Source organism: Silurus aristotelis, assembly GCF_946808225.1.
Source record: "Silurus aristotelis genome assembly, chromosome: 3".
NCBI lineage: Eukaryota > Metazoa > Chordata > Actinopteri > Siluriformes > Siluridae > Silurus > Silurus aristotelis.
The window spans coordinates 10,688,407-10,706,120 of NC_139576.1; the positions used below are offsets into that span (position 1 = coordinate 10,688,407).

Genomic DNA, 17,714 nt, shown 5'->3' on the forward strand with positions numbered 1-17,714 from the left:
AAGAGCTGCAGTTTTGGAGATGCTCTTACCCAGTCGTTTAGAGATCACAATTTGGCCCTTGTCATTTTTCCTGCTTCTAACACATCAACTTTAAAGACTAAATGTTTATTCGCTGCCTAATATATCCCACCCACTAACAGGTGCCATAATAAATAAATAATCAGTGTTATTCACTTCATTCATTCATTTTCTCCCGCTTATTTGTAATCCGGGTCGTGGGGGCAGCAGTCTAAGCAGGCCCCCGCCTTCGACTGCTGCCCAATCCTCACAGCACCGTCCCTTACGGTCCCTCCTGCAGGTGGTGAGCCCACGGGAAGGTGGCCCCACGTCACGGACCTTGATATTTCCCTCGTAAGGGTCCCCTGGAGCATAGAGGGTTAAGGGCCTTGCTCAAGGGCCCAAGAGTGGCAGCTTGGCGATACCGGGGCTTGAACCCCAGACCTTCCAATCGGCAACCTAGCGCCTTAACCGCTGGAGCCACCACTCCCCCTGTTATTCACTTCACTAGTAATAATGTCTTAATGTCACAATGTCAAGCCTGATTGGTGTATATCATTCTTAAAAAGCAGAATGCAAGCGTTATCATTTTGATGCTGCTTCTTCTTCTTCCGGCTGCTCCCATTAGGGGTCGCCACAGCGGATCATCCGCCACAGAGGATGCGCTATGTGCTGCCATGTCAAGCTAATCTCCCCAGGGCCTTTAGAATCAGTAGTGCTGGCTGATGTACTTTATACTATATTAGCAATGGGTCTGTTTCTTTAACCAATCAGATTTCAAATTCACGGCCCAGCATAGCATCAGAATTTTTCCATCCCCTGATTGGTTGGTCAAAAGGAAACTGTTACAGACAGCCTTATTCAACAGAAAGGTTTGACTGGCAAAACATATCTGTAACGTGCTGCACACATGAATACATCTGAGTTAGACTTTTTTTGTTCCTACAATGGCTGACTGAGGAAGAGAAATTAATTTAGTCTCAGACATTCTTAAAAATAAATTTTCATAGCGTACTTTTCCAGAAAAGCTAGACATCGTGAGGAGAGGTCAGCCAACCCCGAAGCTAGCTAGCTTGTCTCAGCCCGGGAAAGGGTTTGTTCTCCACTTCCAGACCAGTGAATACGAGTGGTACCACTCGCTTACAGCCTCTGAGGAGCGGTGCAAATTATGAGTATGCATTATGTGTATGCATCTCTGGTGAGTAGATTGCATTTTATTTATATTTTTGTTTTTGTCATGTTTTTAGACAAATATTGATTCTGAACTGCTCCAGATGATGTAAGTGCACAGTTGCGGTTGTATTCTAGAGGTTTGGAGTAACTGGGTTTCTTGCTTTAGTAAAATGGTATTCACCCTCCATATGTGAAATGCCTCTTTGTAATGTCACATGTCGTTATATTGCGTTTTTGTATAGTATTGATCATTTCTATAATTCGATGTGATAGTGGTGTTATTAAGAGGTGGATTAAATCAGGTAAGTCCCCACTGAAGGCCCAGGTACCAAATGCACGGCCCGCCACTGCATACAACATCGCAGGTCTCACCACAGTCCTATAAACTTTCCCTTTCACTTTTGCAAAAACCCTTCTATCTAAGCATTAAAGTGCTTCTTAGTCAAATGCACCAATAACTTTAATAAATAAGTGTCTGTCTTTAAATATAAGTTACACTGGGGCTTACATGAAACAAGTTGTATTTCTATAACCATTTTATTGCAGAAGATTAAAGGAATAAATATTTTTTCAGCCTGCATTAGATTTTTTTTTACGTACAATGGTACACCAAGAACAGTGAATTTTCATGTATTTCATGCTTGCCACAATAAGTGTCATGCATATTAAAAAAAAAAAAAAAAAAGAGAGAGAGAGATTGTTAAAGAAATGCTGACAGTGGCCTCCGCTCAAACACATCCTCAAGGCTGACAGTTTAGATCCTGTAATTACTCCTTCAATACAAGCTTCCTAAAGGTTACAAATAATAAAGATGCCACAGATGGGTAGAAATACTAAATATTTTTAAATCACACACACACAAAAAAAAAAAAAATTATTAAGACCCACATTATTAATGTGCTTTGTATCCTAATTTTTCTAGAAAACATGGCCACTATATTCAGTGGCATGACAATATCACCACACAACTGCAGAGTAAAATTCAAATTTATTTATCTTGATAATGTTTTTTTTTTTTTTTTTTTTTACAGTTAAAACATCTGTGGTTTCAGACTAAAATCACTACATTTAAAACTTCATACAACTTCACTGCATTAAATCCTGGAAGCTTTGGATTTAAAAAAAAAAACTCTCAATCTGAGAAGGTATTCAATTGCCTCATTAAAAACAAATTTCCAAAACAGGAATAGAATATACAGGAAAGATATCTGACATTGTAAAAAGTCACATTTCGACCTGTTGGGATTCCCTTATTTTAAAACAGAGGTACGAAATCTGTCTGTCAACAAAGATCAAGATGGCAAATATAAGAAGAGATTTCAACTAGCAATAGCAATAAATCTTGTTTCTTTCAACTATCCCAATTCATATATAGAATGATTCAGTGCCCATTAAACGCCGTCTTATCCTTTTGCTAATTTGTCATGATCAAATTTCCGTGAACGAAGGGCAGATCAAACTCTCCACCTTAGCCAGCATTCAAGTAGATCCCAGAACTCTCACCTGACCACCTGACAAATATTCTTAGGTTTCGAAACAAAGCTACCTTTTTAAGTGCACTCATGATTATACTATTTATAAAAATACCTGTAATAACAATAATATTATTATAATTGCAGTAATTACAATAGTAGTTATCTTCTTAAAGCATTCTACACAATCCTCATTTACAAATATCGCCATGACCACCAGACTCCATCCCCTGAGAGAAACATTAATGGTTCAAGTTCCCCATCTATCTAAACTGTAAAACATCTTTAGTTGTTATTTAAATAACAGTGACTATTATTGTATGAAGAAGAAAAAAAAGAAAAAGAAAAAAAAAACAATACCAAGAACCATAATTTCATCGATAGACTGAACTTCATTCTCATGTAACACATTCAGGTATTTACAGTTGATTATTAATAAAAAGCCAGTCTTCGTCTTCACCGTCTTGACCCAGTGTTTCCACCTACAGAATTTAAAATAGCATAACATTTGTAATTTATAATAAAATACACTCACAGTGATCAAATCAGCCAATCATGTTGCAGCAATGAAATGCAAGATATGATGCAGGTACACGTCAAGAGCTTCAGTTAACGTTCATATCAAACATCAGAATTAAGGAAAAGGTGTGACCCATGTGACTTTGTGACAGCTCTGTGTACCAGAAAGGCTGGTTTGGGTATTTTAGAAATCTCCTGATGTATTTCACAAATAGTCTCTAGAGAAGTAATGCCAAAACACCTGAATGAGCAGTGCTGTGGGTATAAACCCAATGGTCAATGAAACAAGTTCTAGCAAAATGATCAGACTGATTCCAGTGGCCCAGGATGATATCTCATTTCAATCTCTCATGATAACGATAATGAGCAGAAAAGTGTCTTGGACCAAACATAAAACCTTGAGGTGGATGTGCTACAACAGTAGAACACCACAATAGATAAAGTTCAAACCCATCTGGTAAATCTCTTCTTTTCAGAAGGAGTTTTAGTCTGAAGGCCCTCTGGCCACGAGATGATTTTTGCACTGCTATTTGTAAATTCTAGAAAGTGTTGAGTTTTATAATCCCAGGAGATAACTAGTTTAGAAAATACTCCAGAATGCAACATCCATGACACATTTAAAGTCACAGTGATCATGCGTTTCATTCTGATGTTTGCTCTGATCTAATGTGCCTTGTATCTGCTTTTTATTTCACTATTTCACTGCTGCTACATGATTAGCTGCATTAATTTGTAGGTGTTCATAATAAAACGGAAGGCGAGTGCATATTGTCACATGAATACTTGGATCAATACTTATATTAATAAGAAAATGTAGCAAATGGTTTATTTATATGCACGTATGTTACCTTAAGAGGAAGCGATGCACTGACGGCACTTGTAGAGTTTTGGATTATGCGTCCTTATGTGGTTTCTCACATTTTTCTGTCTGAAGAATGTTTTACTGCACAACTGTAAGAAATGAATAGAAAGAAATGTCATGAGAGCATACAATCATGCCGATTTTGCATGTCGATTTGTTAAGCTTGCAACGACCTTAAGAGAACTCACTAAAAACAAAGGTGCAGTAATGCTGAAGGGCTGAGTAAGGTACTGATACAGCACTGCTAACAGAGAGGGTACAGCAGAATATTCTTAAAGAACTTACAGGACATGGCCAGTGTTTGCCTTCAATGTGCCTGATTCGGTGCATGATGAGTCCATCGCAGTCTCTGTAAGACGCTCGACACTGCAGGCAGACATGTGGTCCACCAGAGGACTGACCACGAGGACCTTTTTGCTGGTTAGAGCGAGCGCGTCGGATGGATTCCAGCATAACGGTGCGCCGACTGCTCACAGGATACAACTTGTTTACATTCTTCGAAAAGAAAAATTATTTTTATTTTATTGATAATATATACTCACACACCAAAGCTTTCAATGAAAACATGCTGCTTTTACAAAAACAAGCTTGAGGGGGAAAATTTCTTTTATAAATAATTCATTTATTCACAAGTTTCAGTGCACACAATCTCAGCTTTACCTTTGTCTTTGGTGGCTCTCTTTTAACCTTACAGCTCCCTTTGCTGTCTTTGAGCTGTATATAGCTACTGTTAGCTTTTGACTGCTCAGACACATCGATCTTTTCCTCTTCCTTCTTGACTCGCACAAGCACCCTCTGAGAAGAAGTTGTTGACCTGTTGCCAAGCCCAGCCCAGTGAGGTCCATTTAACCCAGATCCTTCTGATGTGATCCGCGCTCTAATCCGATCCCTTCTGACAATGCCAGGTGATGCGTTGCTATGGGAGGCACTACTGTGGGAGACGGAGCGAGTCAAACAGATGTCCACACTCTCCTCCTCCTTCTTGATTCCACCTGATGGTCGGCAAAGGCCGAAAAGAAAACCTTGGTCTAAGAGTTTCACTGGTGGTTTACTCTGACGTTTCCCTAAGTCGGAAGCCTCACTATTTATAAAGGGCTGGGTCAGGGGGAGTGGGTCTGCTGGCTCTTCTTTTATCACTCTATAAAGAGGATTATTGTAGTGCTGGTGGTTTGTATTGGAAAAATCCCAACCTCCTGTACCTTTTAGATCCGTTACCTTGTCTTCTGTTCTCTTTCTGGGTGCCATGTTCTTTTTGTTCTCTCCGACAAGGTTTGCTTTACAAGCTCCACTTCTCAGTTTGGTCTTTTCCTGGACTGACTTGTTTTGTCTTGTTGTTTTGCGCTTGTCTGTGGTTGAACGTCCAGTGTTGTAGCGCAACATACGCTTTGGTTCTGTGGTAGTGATTCGAAGTGAGCGATCTACTGGTGGACATGTTTTAGGAGCTGATACCCTGGCTTTAGAAGGAGCTACTTTGGATCCCAGGCTGCGCCGGATACCACTGTGGGAGGGGGCGGTTTGTGAGATAGCGTACTCATGGGGTTCCGGTTTTGTCCTTTTTGTGACTTTCTTTGGAGGGGCATGCGCTCCTTGTACCGCGAGCCTTTCTCTGCCTGGGGGACGAGGTAACGGTTTGCTTGGGCTGCCAGAACGGTTTCTTAAAAGACGCTCATTATTAGTCCCCCTGGTGTCTGCATTCATTGTTTGGCTGCGTGTGGTCCTAACATTTAAAAGCTCTATTTGACCATCGGTGTCATTTTTCCTTCTGAACTTTTTGTCCATTGTGACCTGGGGTTCTACTTTTATTATTTTCTTCATAAGATCCATTCTGGTCATATCACAGAGGGACATCGAGGAGCTGACTCCCATTAAACCTCCCAGACCAGAAGTAATTCCCCCAAGACTTTGTGCACGGGGTTTTCTGCGAGCTGTGAGACAGTAGTCACTTACTTTCAGCTTCCTAAGTCTCTTTTTTTGCCCCCAGCCTGAGAGCTCTTCGGGGCCAGGTACAAGGGACTTCCTCTGCAAGCCAAGAAAACTAAGTAGTCGATATTTCTCCTGAGCACGAGGACTGTGCACTTCGTCCTGTGGTATTGCACTACAAACTTCTACATCTTCTGTCTCCTGCTTCACCTTCACTGGGGTGACTGGACTCGGCTGAGACCGAGACGGTTCCCCTGAGAGATCACTCTTTACCTTGTATATGCGCTGATAAGAGGAGGACTTGCGCTTCCTCTTGGTAGAGAGGTCAATTTTGGGTAGGAGCCTACGCAAGGCTAATGCAGCTCCTGGTGTGGAGCGAAGCAATCGACGGGATGGAGAGGAGGATCGAGTGGAAGTAGAGGGAGATGTTGGGGTGACTGATGATAAGGGACGAGGGGACAATTTCCTCTTGCTAGATGGAGATTTAAAGTCCATAAGTTTCATCCTGCGAGTTGGGCTGCAAGGAAAGCCATCTGTCTGGAGACTGGAAAGAGCCTGGCTTTGGAACTGGGCAGGTATCATTTGATCATTGCCTTCTTTGTCCGACTCATCAGTCCCTTCTACTATATGTATTCTGCTCTGTGATGTGCTGTTCCAGGATGGACCTGAGGCTCCTTCTTGTTCTTTTTCCCTTTTACTTTTAAACCCTGATGTCCTTCCTGAGAAGGAGCTTTGGTTTCTTAAGGTGTTCGAGGAGGAAAAACCAGGAATGACAGAGGTCACATCTGTGGCGTTTAGCTGTTTGGGGGATTGCTGTCCAACCTCTTGCTCGCTCTGTAGAGCAGAACAGGCCTCCAAGGCTGGCCACATGCGCAGATGGCGAGCCATTGCTGCTACCTCGGTCAGTGTGCCCAAGTTCAGAGTCAGCGTAGATGTATAGGAAAACTCAAGCAAGGCCAGCAAGCTCTCCTCACTGAAATCTGAACAGCATGCACAATACATGATTACAATTAGGAAAACTTAGGAACACTTCATGCATTCTTTACATGTGATGTGAAAAAAAATAAAAATAAAATCAGGCTCTCCTCACTCAATTCCAGGTCAAAATATTGCTAGAATTTTGCGTATTAAGATCCTACATACCATAAGTATATAAATAAATATATATACATAAATAAATTTTTAAAGAAATTGGTTCAAACAGCTAACCTGTGAGGTCAACATGTGGCTGAGGTTCAGTGGTGAAGTCCATTTCACTAAAGAGTTCTTGAAAATACTCGCTCACAGCTGCCAACACGGCCTTGTGGGCAACAAACGAGTGGCCATTACCAGTTTTTAGTGTGATGTCACAGAACAGCCCAGCCTCTCGTTGGCTATTCAGCTTGCTCAAAACTTCGTGACTGTGTGACTTCACTATCTTAGACATGCTCCTCATGTTTGAGCACTGTAGGCACAGAAAAGGGCAAAGCAGACAAATGATGAATATCAAAACCATCATCAAAAATAAGGTCATGTCCCAACCCCAAAAAAATAAATTACCTTTGCTTTTTCAGTCTGCTTTAAATGGCATTCCTCACAACCCAGAACAAAGTCTCTTACCTGAAAGTACATTCCTGAAAAGAACACATGTGATGGATTAACAAAACAAATGACAAAACATTGCAGCAAAAATCTGAACAGAAATATTCCAAAAAAAATGTTTTCCTCTTTTTGACATTTACATAAAACTTAAAACAATACTTTTCATATTGCATTAAACAATGATTACACCACATCAAAAGCCGGCCAATTGTTCTTTTGGATGATGCGGAAACGTACCTCATTCCTGACTAAATGTGCCTATTAAATCATATGTTTGAATTCCTTTTTTTTGAGTTTGGACCATGCAAACTTTTGCACGCTGCTACGTTCACAATAAAGCGTTTTGTCCATCTTTTGCTGAGTAATCAAATTTATGATACTCCTGGAAATGTACCTTCCATCCCCAAAAACACAGGAACTAACACCAATATGAAGGATGTTATGTACTCGCCTCCGCAAACAAAACGGGACCAATCAAAACACTTTTAATGGTCTTAACAACAAACACTGGTCTGGACATGGGCAAGAATTGAATAAAGAGATAAAGTAAAAACTTTGAGACTTTTCTCTTTGATTTCTTTTCATGTTTGAGCCTTGGGTTTATCTTGCCCACAGTTTTTTTTACATAAAACTATTTATAAATCTGTGTTTTCCATTTAATGGTAATGGACTCAAACAGTTGATGAGTTGAATTTTGTGATGAATTTTACATCATCAGGAATTTAACTTGGTGAACAAAAAGACTAGATAATTAAATTTTCCTGTTTCTAGCTTTTTGCTAAAAGTAAAAAAGTTAATATTTCTACAGGAGGTCTCAAGGGTGTGTTTGGTCCATTCTTGCCTATTCACTGAACAATGATGGGTTCTGTAAAAAAATTTATAAAAACGTGATATTTTGCCATCGCAAGCTTTTAAAAGTAAAAAGTAGTTTTTACTTTGTTACTGTACTTAAGTAAATTTTCTCAAGAATCTGTACAGTATCAGAGTATTTTTATTTTGGAAAATGATATCTTCAATTTGTTATCTGGTTTTACGTAACGACTTTCTACTCCTATATATTTCAGAACAACGTGCCAACGTGTCACAAGATCACAACCGTCACCTGACGATTCTAAGAGTACCCTCAATGTGCCTTTAACAATAGAAAACTATGATGCGCAAAAGAATGGAGCACTGAAATGTAAGCATTATTAAAATATCCTTCTCACGGAGCAGTACTTTTACTTTGGATACTGAAGTTCTGTACTGAAGCAGGAATATGGATATGAATTTTCAGGGATTTCAACTTGTGTGGTGAATCTGTTTATTTCTAATTTCCAGGTTGGAGTATGGGACTGTAGTTGAGGAGCATTCAGGGTGCACCAGCGCGTTTCTTCACACATAAGTCAGAAGCCCACCCTTTAAGGCGTGCACATCTGTCTGCCAAGATAACTCCGACAGACGTTCATACGTCAATAACACGGAGCACTCGTAGATCTTGCATCTGAGCGTGAACACTTTGGTGAGATATCCACATCAATCCAGTGACATGCAAGAGGCTCAAGGAGGAGGAGTGAAGTTACTTGAGAAGATCTTTAAATGTCCTGCTAATGTGTGTGCCTGTTTGAGACATTCTAATTTATCCCCACAAATATACAGGTCACAGAAATAGTGAATAGGCTTTTAAATCCAGAGTAATATGGAAATCTACCTTCCCACCAGTAGTGCTCTGCCACTAGCCGGTACGTGTCCTCCAGGGTGTGGTGAGGGCTCCCGGGCGTCCTTGTGTGGAAAGCCAGGATGGAGTGGAGCCTCTTGTCTTCATCCAGCACCTCTCGGTACTGCACGAAACCCTTTTCCAACCTCTTACGGTACAGAAAACCGCCCATGGTCTCGAAAAATGGTGACGAACGGACGTTGGAGGAAGACGAGGCACCACTGAGGGGTCCAAGGAAATGCTCCTGTTTTTCTTTAGGATACAAGCTATCATCATCATCATCATCATCCACAACAACAGCGTGGTCGTGGTTTCCGGCCATTTCCGCCGGCTTCCTGGTTTGAGTCTTCTATTTTTTATTTTTTTTCCTTTTTTGTATTTTTTTTAAACAATACCAGTGCTACACGTGTTTATACACTCCGTCAGCATACAAGCAACACAACATGGGTATGATCAACCCCTGACCAGACCTTTTAAATAAAGGATGCTCAAGAAAAAAAAAAAGCCTCACAAGCGTGTCATTGTGTTAAATAAACTAGCAAAGCTCTAAAGGTGAACTGACGTGAACCACGGTTGATCAAAAATGTCAAGTATAGAGGTTATTAATCCACAGTCTCTCAGTGTGCAACAGGGAACTCCATCCAGGGTCTGGGGCAGAGACTCATGATGAGCAGCACAACTCCATCATGGCATTGCAGGAGCCCAGACAGCAGCACATCAAAACTGAAGTTTCTCAACAACTTTATCCGAGTACTCTTCTTCTAGCAGGAAAGCAGGAACACTAAAACCATAAGAGGATGTCCTGTGATCCACATAATCTGAAATGGATTTTGAGATCAATGTGCATGTTCCCCAGATGCCCCTGGGTGATGACGAGGTATCTTTTGATGACTTGCCCTCAATATAAAGGATTATAACTAGAATAAATTTTTTTTAAAATATATTAAAAATGAGGCCGGTAGATCTCTGTCGGTGTCAAATCCATACACAGCCTAGGTAGCGAGCTAGAACCGCGCACAGCGTCTTCTTGTCTCGTGTTAACTTGTGGTAACTCCGGTAATAGCAACACGCTGCGGCTCTCCGTCGCCCAGCATCGGGACTCCGACGACCTAAAGACACTCCGGGAGACTTGGCAAAAAAAAGTGACGAAAATCTAAACGCGGTCCCACCCTTTCCCAAAGAGTCCCACGAGCCTTTCCACGCCGAAAAGTCCCGCGCGCACGTCCAAATAATCCGATTTTGTCCTTCTTGTATTTAAAATTTTTTATTATTTATTTCAAAACTCGTCACCTTCTGCTGGTTACGGATCCACAACCGAACATCGCTTCGACGCCCAAACGCTTCGCCCCGCCCTCCGCTAATTCCTATTAGTCGACTCTTTAAAGAGCCGCTACAAATCACCTTCCTATTGGTCCGCTCCGTTGTCAATCAACCGCTCTCTTTTACACTCACTTTTTTTTTGCTTTCGAGATCAAGATAGGTTGTTGACGTCAGCGCCGCCTCACCGACTGAACCTGGTTAAGTTCATCATTATGGAAATTAAAGAGAGAGAGAGAAAGAGAAAGAAAGAAAAGAAAACGTCGTCTCGTTTTTAGGTTTTTCATTCGACATTTCCCACTATTTTATAATTCTTTAAGAATCGTGGGCACGAAAGGCCCTCTGTGTAATGCACCATGGCCGGATTGCAAAGCTTCCCTGATTATTTAATTAATATAGATAGCATCGTTCATCTACTCCTTTGTCAAACCCATTCCTTGTCAATTTAACCTGAAAAATCAGGCAATATATTTACCCATCTGATTATAATATGGACTAGGAAAAAATTAATTTCTATTAAGGCTTTATCATTATACCTTACAGTTCAATCCACCTGAAATAGGACATATTCGAGTTTGAGCCTTGTCTCTCTTTTCCTCTCTTTTTTTTAAACGAAACCAGTGCTATATGTGTTTATACACTCCGTCAGCATACAAGCAACACAACATGAATATAAGCAACACCTGACCAGCCCTTGTAAATAAAGAACGCTTCACAAGCCTCACAAAATTGGCATTATGTGTTAAAATAATGGCTAAGCACTAAAAGGGACTGATGCGACCCAATTCCAATGAAGATATCAGGTGAATCCAAAATATCCAGTATATTAATCCACAGTCTGGCAGCATGCAACAGGGAACTCCATCCGGGGGTCTGGGTCTCACGATGAGCAGCACAACTCCATCATGACACTACAGGAGCCTAGACACCAGCACATTTACTTTATCTGTCAATTTATCCTGACAAATCAGCTGATATATTCACCCATCTAACTATTACTTGAATTAGACAACAACAACAACAACAACAACAACAACAACAAAAACTGATTTCTTTTGAGGCTACTTTCTTATAAATGTCAGTTTAAACTATCTGATATATGACATATTACATCATTAGCAATACGAGGACCTGTATCAATCATTTCACTGTAACCTAGAAATACCGATTTTCAAAATGTAATCAGACAAATGTGGCATAAAAAAATAACTATAGAAATAAATTTAACAATCCCCAGGTGTCCTCGTGTGGAAAGCCAGGATGGAGTGGAGCCTCTTGTCTTCATCCAGCACCTCTCGGTACTGCACAAAACACTTTTCCAACTTCTTACGGTATAGAAAACCACCCATGGTCTCGAAAAAGGGTGACGAACGGACGTTGTAGGAAGACGAGGCACCACTAAAGGTTAAATATAATGGCTAAGCACTAAAACAGACTGATGCAAACCAATTTCGATGTAGATATCAGGTGAATCCAAAATATCAAGTATATTAATCCACAGTCTGGCAGCATGCAACAGGGAACTCCATCTGGGGGTCTGGGTCTCATGATGAGCAGCACGTCTCCATCAGGCAATATATATATGTCTATTACATTACAAAAATGTGGCATAAAAAAAAATTACTATAGGAATACATTTAACAATCAAATCAGACTCTACAGACTTTGAAGCCATTGTAAGTGGTCCAAGTAAAATCCCTTTTATGTATTTTAGACTTAGTATAATGTTTAAAGATGTTGAACCACATCTATTTAGGAATTTAGTAGAAAGAGCCGCATTATTATATCATGAACCAGCTACATGTATGTTACAGGGTTTATCTTGATATCTGGATTTTTATTTTCTATAAGCCCGAAAGCTTTTTAAAGAATTTAAAAGGGAGTTCAGTCCCTTTGTTAAGCATCCAAAATGGGATTTAATCAGAAGCCTGAACAACCAAAGGGTTAGAACAAAACAAGACAAAAACATTTCACACGGTTTTATATTTTCGCACTGCTTATCCTTTTTTTTTAACAAACTTAGAGTTTTTATGTTTTATTTTACGGCAAAAGATTATACATATTTTCTTATTTTGTTATGTTTTTATTCAGGTAAAACGTCACAGAATTCTCCATTCTTTACATGATGCCAAAACAAATGCAGTAATAACCAATACTAAAAGATCAAGATATACAGAATGGTGTTATCCTGGCTCCCAAGTTAATTATAGTCTGCAAGTGTTTAGTTAGAAAATAGAATACGCTTCCTTTTTTGTGCCGTTCTTATTTTTTCGTTTTGCAGTAATTTTGAAAAGATGTATTCAAGTAACCTTTTGCTAAATGGTAAAGGCCACATGTAAAGGTCACATTGATTTCTTATTCAGGACTGAGTATTTCTAAATAATAGAGAGAAACAAGTAATTAAGAAGAGTGAATGCATTGGGTTATTCTGCAAAGGCCCTGTTGTCCAGAATAATGTGCAACATTATAGAGGTTAATGTTACAGGTCTGTAATTCATTTAGGGTATAATAATCCTCGCTAGGGCGCGTGGGATCTCTGCAGTAAAGGTCTTGTACTAGTCACTTGCAAACTAGGAGTTTACTTCATATGATTACCAAAACCACCTTTTGTTGTTGTTTAGAGCATAGTCAGAGTTGAAAACGCTATTTGCAAGGATACAATTCAAGGGTTTTTATAAAAATTCAAAATGGCCACAGATTCAGGGAAAGTACATTCAAGTGGTGAAAGAAAATGTAATGTATTTTTTGTATTGTTGTAAAAAAAAATATATATATTATTTTCTTATAATAGCTCAGAGTGCTTTTCCCCTTGATTGGGTGATAAGCTGGGAAAAGGGATTTGGCACAATGATAACAGATTGATGTTGACTAATGCACTAATGCCTCTGACCTTGGTATTACATGTAGCCTCTAAGGAAGAAGACCTAAGTGCCACCATAAATGGATGACATTAGTTTCAAAGAGAGGCCTCTGTATGAGTTTATTTATATTAAGGATTCTGCTATTTCAGTTCAGTGCTAACACTACAACGTCTGGTGTTGATTTTGTTGTCCTGGGCACTAGATTTATTAATTATTATTTATTTATTTTTTTTTACTTTAATGAACTATAGGTGTAGGTGATCTATCCAGCCCTCACCCACAATTTTCTTGGTTTCAGTTGTTACACCTCTGGCATTTACCTAAGCCACTTAGTCATGATAGTGTCTCAAGTAGATGTTCTCTCCCTTTATTAATATTAACCAACATAAATGAGGATCTAATTAAATTCTTAAATTTTGATTGAATTATTTTATTCATTTGTCATTTGACCTTCTACTTGAACCAGATTCACTTAAGCTGTTCACATGTTATGCTCTCTTTGAAAGCATACATGCAACATTGCATCAGAAGAACGTGTTACAGAGCAGGATGAACATTCCTTTGTAATATAAAACTGGTTTATAATTGTATCAGTCAATATTTAAATATTCCTTTCAATGTAGATCTGAACTTGGAATTACATTCAATCAAAAAGAAAGCACTACCCTAAAGCATGATTTTTTTTTGCACAAATTGCTGATAAAACAATTGTAATGTTTACATGTACAGTATGTACTATTTTATGGACTATTCATTTGCACTATTACAAATTCTCTGCTCTGGTAAATTTATGTGGTGTTATGTAGCACCTTGGTCACTGTGTTCTGTAGTGTATATGATTAGAATAACTTTAAAAGCCCACTTGACTTGACTTGACTTGACTTAATATGGACAAAATTCAATCCATAGTAAGATCTATATCTACAAGTTTATTTATAGTAGGGATTCTGCTCCCAGATTTCTTTCATGGTCTAATCAATACTGTTAACACCCAGGGGTTTTAGAGCTGAGTCAGGCAACCTATACGACTAAAGGTTTGTGAATTTGCTAGCTGAACATCCTAGTTTGGATCTTCTCTTAGCCTACACTCTTCTGGGAAGGCTTTCCAATGGATTTGGCATGTCAGGATATACAGTGGTGTGAAAAAGTCCCTGATTTCTTTTTTTTTTGCATGTTTGTTACACTTTAATGTTTCAGATCATTAAACTAATTTAAATATTAGTAAAAGATAACACAAGTGAACACAACATGCAGTTTTTAAATGAAGGTTTTTATTATTAAGGGAAAACAAAATCCAAAACTACATGGCCCTGTGTGAAAAAGGGTTTGCCCCCTAAACCTAATAACTGATTGGGCCACCCTTAGCAGCAACAACTGCAATCAAGCATTTGTGATAACTTGCAATTAGTCTTTTACAGTGCTGTGGAGGAATTTTGGTCCACTCATCTTTTCAGAATTGTTGTAATTCAGCCACATTGGGGGGTTTTCGAGCATAAACCCCCTTTTTGAAGGTCATGCCACAAGATCTCAGTAGGATTCAGGTCAGGACTTTGACTAGGCCACTTCAAAGTATTCATTTTGTTTCTCTTCAGCCATTCAGTGGTGGACTTGCTGGTGTGTTTTGGATCAGAACCCAAAGTTCGCTTCAGCTTGAGGTCACGAACAGATGGCCGGACATTCTCCTTCAGGATTTTTTGATAAACAGCAGAATTTATGGTTCTATTTATCACAGCAAGTCTTCCAGGTCTTGAAGCAGCAAAACAGTCCCCGACCATCACACTACCGCCACCATATTTTACTGTTGGTATGATGTGAATGTGGTGTTATTTTTCACACCTTCCAAAAAGTTTAGCTTTTTTCTCGTCAGTCCACAGAGTATTTTCCTAAAAGTCTTGGGGATCATCAAGATGTTTTCTGGCAAAACTGAGACAAGCTTTTATGTTCTTTTAGCTCAGCAGCGGTTTTGTCTTGAAACTCTGCCGTGCAGATTATTTTTGCCCAGTCTCTTTCTTATGGTGGAGTCATGAACACTGACCTTAACTGAGGCAAGTGAGGCCTGCAGTTCTTTGGATGTTGTTGTGGGGTCTTTTGTGACCTCTTGGATGAGTCATTGCTGTGCTCTTGCGGTAATTTTGGTCGGCCGGCCACTTCTGGGAAGGGTCTCCACCGTTCCATGTTTTTGCCATTTGTGAATAATGGCTCTCACTGTGGTTCGCTGGAAACCCAAAGCTTTAGAGATGGCTTTATAACCTTTTCCAGACTGATAGATCACAATTACTTTCTCACTTGTTTTTGAATTTCATTAGATCTCGGCATGATGTCTAGCTTTTGAGGATCTTTTGGTGTTATTATAACACCCAGTCTTATAGTTTTTTTTAAAGTGGCCTTGGCAAATGTCTTTATGAAGCTCACTTTGTGCATATGCACATTGTCATGTTAAAACAGGTTTGGGCCCTCTAATTCCAGTTAAGAAACATTCTTTGTTTAACCACAAACATTTGCTGTCCACATACATTTAGTCACATATTGTAGAATAGAGTACTGTATATTGTATACTATATACTGCAAAAAGCCTACAACATAGTCGTATGACAAGCAATTAGCTAAGTTCATATCAAAGACAGAGATATCTAAAAAATCAGAGACGTCTTATTTAATGCAGTTTTTTTAAATACTTTATATTGTATAAAATGTGTTAATGTTTGCTTTTAAAGGCATCTATGATAATGATCGGGATGACAGGGAACGCTTTAATGCAATACAAGTCTTAACCTTTAAAGTGCAGGGTAAAAGTGCATTAAAGGTACAACTAGATTACGAGCATAACCTAATATAAGTATTAAGCTGAGATAGCTCAGATATTAGAGCTTCAGGCAATGTTCACATCAAACATCAGATTGATGAAAAAAGTTCGATCCCTGTGGTTTTGATCCTTGCATGATTGCTGGCATGGGTTGATATAAATATTTCAGAAATCACTGATCTCCAGGGATTTTTACTCACAACAATCTCCATAGCTGGAGCATTCATCCCTCTGGTGAATAAGAGCTTCCTGAAGTGATACAATAATCGAGAGTTGTTTGATATACTCAAAATATATTTTATTATAAAAATATAATAATGATGTTTATCCAAAAATGAATTATGGAAAATTATCAGCCACATATACACCATATATATATATATATATATATATATATATATATATATATATATATATATATATATATACAGTATATACAGTATATATATGGTGTATATGTGGCTGATAATATAAAGTATATTTCTTTTATTATTTAAATTAAAAATAAAAAAATGTTTAAATGACTATATTTAATGTTTTTGAATGAATTGTTGCAAGAATCTTTTAAATAATTTTTTTTCTCAATTGATCTAAAAAAAGGATTGAGGCAATTTATTGGATGTACTTGGCAGGCAATTCACAGACATGCCCACAGGCACCATGTAAGAGACCACTGATCTAGAGTTTACATAAAATGATGCAAAAAACATAAACCTTCGAGTGAGCGTCAGTTCTATGGGTGAAAATGCCTTGTCAATTACAGAGGTCGAAGATAATGTTCCAGATTGTTTTGAGCTGTCATGAAGGACAAAATAACTCATACAAACACTTTTTACAACCCGTTATGAGCAGAAAAATATCTTAGCCCAGGCTTACCCAAACTGAATAGATTAGACTGGTCTTTTTCTAGTTTTCAACTGTCCAGATTGGGTGAGTCTGATAACCTTAGATTTCTGTTCTTGTTTGGCAGGAGTGGAACCCAGTGCAGCCTTCTGCTGTTGTAGCCCATCCAATTCCTGTTTCAGTGTTTTTTTGTCTTCTGTGATGCTTTTTTTTCTAAAACCACAGTAGGAAATAGAGCTCTACCCAGAGCTACTGGTCTTCTCCTCTAATCTCTAATCAACCAGATATTCATCCTGCAAACTCTCCACTCTCAGAAAGTTTTTATTTACTTATTTATTTTACACAATTCTCTGTAAACTCTACAGACTGTTGTGTGTGAACATTCCGAGAAGGTTGAATAAAACCTCAATTGATCAAGTGGAGATCCCATTTGTTCCTGTTCTGTTTGATGTGAATATTAACTGAAATGTATGACCTGTATCCTCACAAATGTATGCATTGTGCTGCAGTCATGTGACTGAAGGATTTGATAACTGTATGAATATTCAAGTATGTAGGTGTTCCTAATAAAGTGAATGGTATAAAGATGTATATTGAATGCGGGAACATATCTAACTCCCCACTAGCCTGATTTTGACCCTCACTAAAATAGATAATATGACAAAATATT

General features: G+C 38.8%; 1 protein-coding gene across 2 annotated transcripts; it reads right to left on the reverse strand.

Moving 5' to 3' along the window:
• Nucleotides 1-2,139: 2,139 nt before the first annotated feature.
• Nucleotides 2,140-10,583, reverse strand: LOC310723629 (uncharacterized protein). 2 transcript variants are annotated; one of them, XM_083536954.1, is made up of 7 exons: nucleotides 9,215-10,583; nucleotides 7,483-7,556; nucleotides 7,153-7,387; nucleotides 4,684-6,923; nucleotides 4,309-4,518; nucleotides 4,010-4,112; nucleotides 2,140-3,124 (listed from the first exon to the last, which is right to left on the reverse strand). In XM_083536954.1, exons 1-6 carry the CDS (start codon nucleotides 9,540-9,542, stop codon nucleotides 4,011-4,013), a joined length of 3,189 nt encoding a protein of 1,062 aa, XP_083393080.1. In that variant the 5' UTR covers nucleotides 9,543-10,583; the 3' UTR covers nucleotides 2,140-3,124; nucleotide 4,010. The 2 variants fall into 2 exon arrangements, with proteins under 2 accessions (XP_083393080.1, XP_083393081.1); XM_083536955.1 differs by having other exon boundaries at nucleotides 10,511-10,561.
• Between the last annotated feature and the right edge of the window lie 7,131 nt (nucleotides 10,584-17,714).

Excerpts from the sequence above, each read along its gene's own strand:
- LOC310723629 (XM_083536954.1), bottom strand. The coding sequence starts at position 9,542 with ATGGCCGGAAACCACGACCACGCTGTTGTTGTGGATGATGATGATGAT. Across the intron at positions 7,388-7,482 it reads AGCAGACTGAAAAAGCAAAG|TGCTCAAACATGAGGAGCAT; the intron begins GTAATTTATTTT and ends CTGTGCCTACAG. Across the intron at positions 4,519-4,683 it reads GAGAGCCACCAAAGACAAAG|AATGTAAACAAGTTGTATCC; the intron begins GTAAAGCTGAGA and ends TTCTTTTCGAAG.